General features: G+C 35.6%; 1 protein-coding gene and 1 long non-coding RNA gene across 12 annotated transcripts; both read right to left on the bottom strand.

Moving 5' to 3' along the window:
- Positions 1-616: 616 nt before the first annotated feature.
- LOC114186212 lies at positions 617-3,628 on the bottom strand. Its single transcript, XR_003604990.1, has 3 exons — positions 3,208-3,628; positions 1,991-2,105; positions 617-1,218 (listed from the first exon to the last, which is right to left on the bottom strand). It is a non-coding gene; the product is annotated as an uncharacterized LOC114186212 (long non-coding RNA).
- Positions 3,629-4,101: 473 nt separating this feature from the next.
- LOC114183110 (pleiotropic drug resistance protein 1-like) lies at positions 4,102-8,141 on the bottom strand. 11 transcript variants are annotated; one of them, XM_028069988.1, is made up of 11 exons: positions 7,453-8,141; positions 7,240-7,380; positions 6,593-6,985; positions 6,228-6,509; positions 6,032-6,119; positions 5,816-5,940; positions 5,627-5,735; positions 5,394-5,537; positions 4,991-5,062; positions 4,839-4,910; positions 4,102-4,269 (listed from the first exon to the last, which is right to left on the bottom strand). In XM_028069988.1, the coding sequence occupies exons 2-8, from the start codon at positions 7,324-7,326 to the stop codon at positions 5,515-5,517; spliced, it is 1,107 nt and encodes a 368-aa protein (XP_027925789.1). In that variant the 5' UTR covers positions 7,327-7,380; positions 7,453-8,141; the 3' UTR covers positions 4,102-4,269; positions 4,839-4,910; positions 4,991-5,062; positions 5,394-5,514. The 11 variants fall into 11 exon arrangements, with proteins under 11 accessions (XP_027925789.1, XP_027925784.1, XP_027925790.1 ...); XM_028069983.1 differs by having other exon boundaries at positions 4,839-5,062; XM_028069989.1 differs by lacking the exon at positions 4,839-4,910.
- Positions 8,142-10,245: the final 2,104 nt, after the last annotated feature.

Below are 10,245 nucleotides of genomic sequence, written 5' to 3'. Positions count from 1 at the left end.
CGAGGTCGTACCCGAACAAATAAATAAGTTAAATGTAGTACTTAGGAGAGATCTTCCCAAGTTCATCTCCTAGAGACCAATGTGGGGGGTTGGCAATTTTAATTCACAATTAAACTAGAACAGATTCAAGTGATGAACAAGTTAATAAAATTGATTCCTTAATTCAAATGTAACTTATATCAGGTTATGTAGGTTCATTTTAGCTTTTATGAAATAAGGTATTTGATTTCTTAGGAAAACCTAGAGAAGATCCCCATTGGACATTAAGATAACAAGCTATCTAGATGTGAATGTTCATTTCTAGAGGTTCTAGAGAAGGAGAGTGATGATTTAATCAAGGAAACAAAACAAAATGGACAACATTATATAATAACTGAATATAAATGGAATAAGCAAATATGAAAATGAAAGTAGGAAGATGGAAATGGAGCAAGTGAAGCACACCACTCTTAGGTATGTACACAAAGGCCAACTCTTCGTAGAGATGAGTGATGAATGCTGCCACTTGATTGCTCAAGATAAGGCTTATGAAGAGTCTCTGGTCCTTGAAGGAGAGGTCATGATTTTGTGGTTTAAACAATATAAGTTTTACTCAACGTTGATCAACCTTTTTACAAGCTTATGAGCACCCTTTATATAGAGAGTTTTAGGGGCCTATAGGAAATAAACAAAAGTTCAAAAAGGCTACTTAGCATATACAAAACCTTACATTCTAGAAGCATCTTCTGGAGGTGGCATGAACTAAAAGGATGGTAGGAAACCTTAAAAAGATTTCGGACAAGCACCAAAAATAGACAATGAATGTCTCTACAAAAGGCTAAAAGGTGATAAAGACAAGGGAGATAAAAGGTACAAGATACATTTACTTTATGTTTTTTACTTAATGCTTTCCAATCTCCTCCACCTATGCTCTGCATCATCTCCATTTACCACTAGGGTTGTACCACATCATGCAGGCCTTCTTAACCTAATTGCTACAAAACATATAAAAATATATTAGCGTGTTAGCTTAAGTCAAGTCAACTCTAGTAAAAAAAGGCAAACCTAGGGAAAGGTCAACAAGTCAACTAAGGTTGAGTCACCTAAGTCAACTTAGGAAAATCACATAATAAAATGCAAAATAAGGATAAAGATGAAGGACTAAAAGTCTTCCCTCTAGACATGCTCCTTGGAGTCCTTCTTGGGAGAGCTTCCATTGCATCTTGTCTGTGGTCTAACCTTCATCACCAAGTTACAAAACATATTAGCTTGTTACAGTTTACTCTCAATCCACTCAAAACAATCAACTCAACGAAGATAAACGAGTTTCATCACATGATGAGTCCATCTTCAAGGAGCCATGCACAATTGATGAGACTTCCATGGATAAAGATGAAGGCACGAAAGCAAGAAGATATGAAGAGGCGAAGGTGTGGCTATGGTGTTTGAAGGGAGCTCTCAAGTGAGGTTAGACCAACACTCAAGGAAGGAGGCTAGAGGAAGCCACTAAGGAAAACTCTTAACTTAGTCTGATTCACAAAAGGAGAAAGGTCTAAAGTCATCTCAATAGAGTTTCTATACTATATTCATTAATGATTTTATAAGACCTAGAGCTCTCTATTTATAAGAGAAAATGAGAGCTAGATTGTCTAGAAAAAAAATAGATGAAACACTACAAGCAAAAACTAAATTACCTACAACAAAAATCTATTAGTAATTCACAAAATCTATAGGTAATACAGTTTTACATACGGATAAATCCGTAAATAATTACCTACAAATTTATCTATAGGTTCTTTCATCTTTTTCTAGCATTACTCCATTTTTAATATAAATTTAAGCAGCATTTAAAACTAATAACTCATCAAATAAAATAAAATCGCCAACAAAATAAATTGTATTGTATAACCAATAAGTCATGAACAATGCATATCTAAGTTTTGAAATATAGAAAACTCCAACCATAATAAAAAAAAGCATACAATAATATATGTTACAAGTAATTCATTACCAAAATCTCCCAAAACAACTAATAATTGCTACATCTTCCGAGCGAATTTGGCTCCCTTTTGATCACCTTTTGCTCTTGTTTATTCTTTTGCCCGTCATATTATTCCACTATTATGCTGCAATATGAAAAAAAGTAATTTCAATATATATATATATATATATATATATATATATATATATATATATATATATATATGACAATAATCTTTATTCATGGTCATATTCCTGTCAAGTAAGGGACTTTGACTAAACAACCTAAGAAAAATTGACTATATATCAATCAAGATTACCAACGCCAGTCAAGAAGAAGCACTCATGATATTTCAAAATCATTGGCAACATACAACATAATTAGCGTTCATGATTAAGGAAAATGAACAAATAATGACATTATTAGAGATATATGACGTCAACATATGTTAATTTGATTTCCCTGCAGGATATTCTTATGTTTAAAGACTTGAAAATATTATTGCATTTGTCATAAAAGATTCTAAAAGAGAAGGAACTGCATTCAATACTTGAAATAAATAAGATTCTTTACCATGGTTTGAAGCAATAAAATAACAATATCCTAAGGAAGAAAAGTTTGATATCCAATGGAGGTTATCTTTCTGAATAGCATAATTGTAGCCAATTAATTATGACATGCTACTTCACCTATTTGGTTTATTTTTGCATTAATACTTGTTTCTTTTCCATATCAGCAAACTCTCACTTTTTATTTTTATCTCTCTCTATCCACCTGCACAATGTCATGTCTACATGCAGCATAAGAACATTATCTCAACTAATCCCAACTCCTAATCAACAACACTATTTTTCATAAACATTTAAAGAACTATTTTTTTAATATAATTATTTTAAAAAAATAATTTGACAAGGGTTATTCACACTATAATGATTTTCTTAAATACAATCATATCAATTTAATATTTGTGAGGTTCATTTACACTCTCCATTTTTCACAATTAAATACTAAGTAAAGTATAATCTTTAAAAGATAATTGTTCGACATCAACTATATTTAAGCAAAGAAAAAAAAGTGGAAATAATTTTAAGATTTACGTTGCTACATGAACTACTTGGTTATTTGAAATTTAGTTATGAAAGAAATGAAAAGAAAATGGAAATAAATGGGTCTTAGGTCACCACCACGTGATAAAGATAAACCCAGATAAGAGCAAGATAAATGGGTATGAAGCTGAAAACGATAACCTCGGAGGCCAAGCCGAATTCTCTGATGTGAAGGGCCTCTTACAGTGCGATCTCGCAGAAGGGTTCATCGACATTTTTACGTTATGGGTCACTACCCCTTTTGCAAAGCGGCGTCGTGTTGAGCCGAATTGGGAGCGGAGAAAAAAAAAAGGGTGAGCTTGTGAGTGAGTTTCTTACCCTGTCGGGGCTTGACCCTGATTTTGACAAAATATAATCGACGAATCGTTTTGACGATGATAATATTTTCAGGTTGTGAAAGAAATAGTTAATGGGAAAGAGAAAATTGTGGAGATAGTAGAATGTGAAAGTTGTATTTGGAAGCACTATAAAAAAAAAAAAAAACTAAATTGCGGAAGTTTTAATTTCGTTTAGCGGGGGTTTTTACCCTTCACAAAATATTTTGCAGAGGTTTTCAAACCTCCACAGATAGGTTCCCCACAAGTTATTTATGGAGGTTTTCTACAACTTCTGGTACCAGGTTTATATTATGGAAGTTTTTTTAATGGAGAGTTATAACCTCTCCTATTCATGACTATTATTTTGTGGAGGTTTAAAACCTCCTTTATTTCCATAAACATATTTGATTCTAAAATTCCTGTTTTTCATTTTTTTTGTGGGGGTTAATACCTTCCTCAATTCGAGGATTCATTTGTATTATTTAATTTGTGGATTTATTACTGTATTTTTCCTGCGTTATTCAAATCTCATAAAAAACAATATTTTGTTTGTAATTAGAATTTCCTACTATACTTGACAATGTATATCACCATTTGAGGTACTTATATTTTTATATCAACAATATTTTTTGTAAACTTCAATCAAATACTTCAACCAAAGTACTCAAATATATATCATTAGAACTTTTGATTCTCAAAATCAACATATTAACATAAAAGTAATTTAAATTGAAACAATTACAACTTAATCCATACTTACTCAAAGTTCATAATACACTAAAATAGTTTCATCCTAAACAACATCATCAACACCCTACATGTTGCTACCACCAGATAATCCTCTTATACCCATAGAAGACTCAGGCTCATTTGCATCATTGGTTCGCTGAAATTATAAAAGTTAAAACTTGTCAGAATGAAAATATTCGATGCCAAAAATCTTTTAAAATTAGAGAATAAGCATTTGTGAAAATACCATGAACGTGTCAATTGTTAAAAAGGTGAAAGAAATATTTGAACTTGGAATGGAATGGAATGTGTGAATCATGTTAAAGAAACGTAACTGAGGGCATTTTGATTTATATTTTCTCACCTTATATTTTTATGTCAGGTTATTGTTTAAAAAATTAAATTCATTACCAACCAGAAAATAGATACCAACAAACCTGAAGGAGTTGGTAGTGATGCGGCAGTTGGTGGAGATTGAATGCTTGTAAATTTCAATAGGGGGTTATTCATAAAATTGTAATGACAAATAAATGGGTGAATGAAATTTTGATATCTCATCCTTGATAATATTATTAGTATATATAAATATAGTAAACTAATAGTAATAGTAATGTGTTCACATAAATATGATGGGATTCTACTGAACCAAAATGGTTGTTGGCTAACAAAAGTAGTGTGGTTCATCAAGTATGCTTATGGAAACTAACAAGTTTAAATTGTACCAACCTGATAACAGTAAAAAGTGAAAAAGAACCATTGGTTGGGACATCTCCTGTTAAGTTGTTATTTGATATATCACTAGATTCAATGACATGTGTCAGGTTACACATAAAATAACACAGTGCTGATAGCAATGTAGACAGAGGATTAAAACTCACAGCACTTGCAGTTTATAGAGATTGGTCAAAGGCATAGGAATTTTTCCTGACAAGTTGTTATTGTTGAGACGCCTGGTTCAGGGAGCAGAGCCATTTAGTTTTCCAGATAATAAACTAATAACATAAGAGTGACGAAACAAAGATAACAAAAGCAATCATTGAGTAGCAAGTGTAGTGAGTGTGTGCTAGTGCTACAATAACTTGATTGTAAGTTGTATAAGCATCTATGTCATGTAATTATGCAGAGTTATTCTTCTCTGTAGCAAGAAGATGTGTTGGAACTCATCGACGAATATGTAGGAAAGCAAAACTTATGAATGCTAAAAAAGAAGAAACAGAATTGAAACTGATTTATATAAGCTTTGCATATTAAAGATATGAGATCAAGGAAAGCAATTCATACAGGAAACGTAGGTTTTTAAGGTTGCCTAATTCTTCTGGAATGGGACCAGTAATTTTGTTCAAGTTAAGCTCCAGGCTCACCAAGTTTCTCAAACTCCCAAGCTTAGTTGGTATTTTCCCTGTTATATTATTACTAAAAAGTTCCCTGTCAAAAGAAAGATATTTAGATTTGGGCAGAGAAAGATCAAGTGAATAACAAAAAATTGCATAACTCATCTGATACTTAGATTTTACCAGCACCACTTACACCCATCAAAGTTGTGAGAACACCAGGACAAAATGCACCACTCACACCTTTCAAAAGCACCAATTTATCCTCCCTTACACCTTGATCCTTCATTTCCTGCCAATCACAAGAATTATGTTTTAATTTTAGGTAAGTTTAGCTAAAATCACTTCCACAATCCCTCTCAAGTGACTTACTTGTGGCATATCAACAGAGTACACTATTTGATCAAATGTAATAGAATATGGTTCAAAAGGAAGAACCATTCCTCTATTCTCTATGCGGCTACAACTCACAACAGAATTAGCCTTTCCAGAACGTTCTGCATGACCCAACAGGAAGCTTTACAATGGTCAATGAAATCGCAGCCAATCCATTAAACATAAGAATTACTACTGCGAAAAATAGAGCACCAGTATAAACACCTCCATCACCCAGATTATCCCGGTGCATCTCGGTTCGCAGAAACATTATCATGGTCAATATTGCCAAGGTCGTAAGCTATGTAACGCACAAACAGAAAAATCAAAAGTAGAAACCATGTAAGCAAAATCATTAAAGTTGTAATTGTCTTCACATGATGTTTTAGATAAAGTCATTAGAACTCACCTGGAGCAGCTTGAAGATGTGAACAAATGAATTCCTTTTCATGAGCAAAAACTCTCTTGAAATGTTAGCCTTTAACAATTCCTTCTTGTTCACACCATATCTTCTAGTGGTTAATGCAGCTGGGTGGCTTTTGGACTTGTCGAATGGAATTGCAAGCTCTTCTCGGATTCTCCTTCCAACATGAAATGACTGAAATGCCTCAACAAATTGAGTGACAGTTACAAACCTATATGCTTCACCTCTATGCATCCAATACTGCTCTTGGTCCTTTCTTGAAGTTACCTTTGACAAGACATCAACTTTATGTGCATTGATTTCAGCAAAAAACATCAAACGAGAGATGCAAGAGGAAAACTTTGACTTACTTCTTGTAGAAAGTCAGCAACACCTTTCCTCTCGGGACATTGGAAACCAACAGATTCAAAAAATTCAAGAACATGTTGGCGGGGTCCTTGGTAGACAATTTGGCCAGCAGATATAAGAACAATGTCATCAAAAAGTTCATAAGTCTCCGGTGTTGGCTGGAGTAAAGAGATAACTACAGCTCCATCAAGAATGTGAACATAATGCTTGAGACACTTGACGATTTGAAAAGTTGTGGAACTGTCTAAACCAGTGGATATTTCATCCATGAAGAGAGCATTTGCTGGTCCAACCAACATCTCCCCTGTAGTAACCCGCTTCCTTTGTCCTCCAGATACACCGCACAACATTTCATCCCCCATCATTGTATCAGCACATATATCCAACCCCAGAATCTGCAAAGTGTTAAAAGCAAATACTTTTTCTGTTCATTTCTTAATAATATATAGATCAAAATAGGTTTCTGGTCCCTCGTGTTCGATCCTAGTTCTTGCAAAAGAATTGTACGTTTTTAGTACAGTCATGTTATGTTAACATATTTGTAGGGACAAAGAACATAAACTTTTATAGTGTTGTTACCTTCACAACATAAGCATATATTTTATATTATTCTTTGAAGCATGAGAGGACATTATTCTAGTGGTGTTACCTTCAGAACATAATCTGTTACAAGACTTGCCTCCAGACCTCCAGTTGCAGCTGCCTGGTATATCAGGTGCAGAGATATTATATCCATGGCGATAGAAGTAGCTTAAAAAAATGCAACATGAATTTTGATGATTTGAGTTTCCTGAAAATAGTAATTATTCAAGTAAAACAACCACACTGTAACAATGAAGACTGAAATGAAAACCAATGGTACCATCAAACTCATGCTAAAATCTAACAAGCTGGCACGACGGAGCTGGCACGACGGAGCTGGCGCGACGGAGCTGGCACGACGGAGCTGGCACGACGGAGCTGGCGCGACGGAGTTGGCACGACGGAGCTGGCGCGACGGAGCTGGCGCGACGGAGTTGGCACGACGGAGCTGGCGCGACGGAGTTGGCACGACGGAGCTGACGCGACGGATTTGGCGCGACGGAGCTGGCGCGACGGAGACGGCGCGACAGAGCTGGTGCGACGGAGATCCCTGCAACGGAGGCTACTGCAACGGAGGCTACGACATGGCTTAATCGCGGAGCGGAATCGATTGGCACTCTGAACTTAAGTTTTCGATGGAGCTAGCGCGACAAAGACTGCTAGACGGAGCTGGTGCGACGGAGACGATGCGACGGAGACGGCGCGACGGAGACGGTGCGACGGAGACGGCGCGACGGAGACGGTGCGACGGAGACGGCGCGACGGAGACGGTGCGACGGAGACGGCGCGACGGAGCTGGCGCGACGAAGATCGCTGCAACGGAGGCTACGGCATGGCTTAATCGTGGAGAGAAATCGACTGTGAACTTAGGTTTCTGTGTGTTTTCGAGTGAAAGGAAAGATGCATTAACTGTTCTGATTTAGGAGGGAACACGTGAATTCAACAGGGGAAGAATGTGTTACAATCTGCGAAGGTTATAAACCTCTTTAAAGAAAATAAAAAATCTCTCTATTATCAGCTTTTATAAAATTTATCATAATTTGTCCATATGATTTTTATTTGTGAAGGTCTTTTTTAACCTCTACAAAATGACTCATGTTATATAATTTTTTTTTTGTAGTGAAGGAGTATGTAGCTTTAGAAGTTACTAGTGTGTTAGATGTTGTCTTAGTTCTTGTCTTACATCAAATGGTTGAGGTCATGAATATTTATAAACCTATCAACTATTCTAGAAAATGATAGTCACAACTTGTGTGGAATGTTCTAGATTTTTGCCTATGTAGAATGTTCTTCAAATTTTCCTCCTATCTTAGGTTTTTCTACCTTGTTTTAGAACTTTCATTACATTTCAACACTTTTATCTTAAGATTTTCTTGATTCTTCTGGAATTTGCGTTACACTTTAATAATCTTCCTTGATGCAAATTCAGTAACTCCAAGCATAGCGCGTAGTTGTTCAAACCTTGGTCATGGTAATGCCTTTGTAAAAATATATGCAATTTGGTCTTCTTTTGTGTAGTACTCGAGTCAGATCTTCATATTTGTCTCTGCTTCTCTGATGAAGTTATATTTAATTGCCATGTGTTTTGTTCTACTATGATGCACTAGGTTCTTCGTCATTGCAATAGCTGATTTATTGTCATAGTTGATTGTAGTAGGTCCACTTTGTTTTTCTTCCATATCTTTAAATATCTTTAGAAGCTATATAGCTTGACTCGTTGCTTCAGCAGCAGCCATGTATTCTGCTTCAGTTGTTGATTGTGCCACAATTGCTTGCTTCTTTAATGCCCAAGAGAATATTCTCGATCCAAGCAAGAGAGCATAGCCTGAGGTGCTCTTCATGTCATCTATTGTCCTGTTCAATCACTATCGGTGTAGCCAATCATCCTTGAGTTAGTCATGGTTTTGTACCATATTCCAAACTCCTTTGTGCCTTGTAGATATCTTAAAATTCGTTTTCCTACTCCAAAATGAATCTAACTTGGCTTTTGCATTAATCTTGATAGAAGACTCGTAGCATACATAATGTCTGGTTGTGTTGTTGTGAGATATAAGAGACTTCCAATCAAACTCCTGTAGCATGATGCATCTACTTCTTGTGCTCCATCATCTTGTTGTAGCTTCTCATTTACCACCAATGGAGTAGCGACAAGTTTACAATCATACATCTTGAACTTCTTCAATAGGGCTTCAATATATTTTCTTTTGAGAGATAAATATATTGTCTTCTTGTTGTTTCACCTTGTGCTTTAATATATAGTGGTAGCTCACTTTTGCTCTCCTGAATCCCTAATCGATGAAGTATTGATCAATCTTGCTATACCATGCCCGAAGAGCTTGCTTTAGGCTGTATAAGGCTCTTTTTAGTCATAGTACTTTGCCTTCATTGCCTTTGTTGATGAAGCCTTGAGGTTTTTCAACTTAAATCTCTTCGTCGAGCACTCCATTTAGAAAGGTTGATTTAACATCCAATTGATAGATGTTACAATGTATCTAGTCGTGCGACTAGAGCAAATGTCTCATTGTAGTCAATTCCTAGTTGTTGTCATTAGCCTTTTGCGACCAATCTGGCCTTGTTCTTTTGTATAGTTCCATCAAGATTGAGCTTTGTTTTATATACCCATTTGACTCCAATGATGCCTTTTCCTCGAGGATAGTTCACAAACTCCCAAGTGTTATTCTTCTCAATCATTTTAACCTCTTCTTCCATAGCATTGACCCATACTTCTTAGTTTGATGCTTCTTTATAGCAATTAGGCTCAATCATGGCCATATTATAGGTTTCGTATATGTCTACCAAAGATCTTACTCGTCTTGGAGTGGACTGTGGTGAAGAATCTTCAAGTTGTTGTTGTTGTTGTAGAGGTAGAAAAATTGTACCTGAATCTTCTTCCTCTTCTTAAGTAGTGGGAAGTGGCATTCTATGTAGTCTTATGTGCAAGGGTTATTATTCATCTTCTATTGACATTGGTTTGTATATCCTATAATTGGCTTGGCATATTCATGATGGTGTATGTATGCGTGTGTTCAAGTTCATCATTGAATTGATATCCTTCTTAGTGTAAGGATTTGTT

Source organism: Vigna unguiculata, chromosome 5 (assembly GCF_004118075.2).
Source record: "Vigna unguiculata cultivar IT97K-499-35 chromosome 5, ASM411807v1, whole genome shotgun sequence".
Lineage (NCBI taxonomy): Eukaryota > Viridiplantae > Streptophyta > Magnoliopsida > Fabales > Fabaceae > Vigna > Vigna unguiculata.
The sequence above is the reverse complement of the archived record's forward strand: the minus strand, read 5'-3'. Positions and strand labels throughout refer to the sequence as shown.

Excerpts from the sequence above, each read along its gene's own strand:
- LOC114183110 (XM_028069983.1), bottom strand. The coding sequence starts at position 7,326 with ATGGATATAATATCTCTGCACCTGATATACCAGGCAGCTGCAACTGGA. Across the intron at positions 6,986-7,239 it reads TAACAGATTATGTTCTGAAG|ATTCTGGGGTTGGATATATG; the intron begins GTAACACCACTA and ends AACACTTTGCAG. Across the intron at positions 5,538-5,626 it reads GATGGGTGTAAGTGGTGCTG|GGAACTTTTTAGTAATAATA; the intron begins GTAAAATCTAAG and ends TTCTTTTGACAG.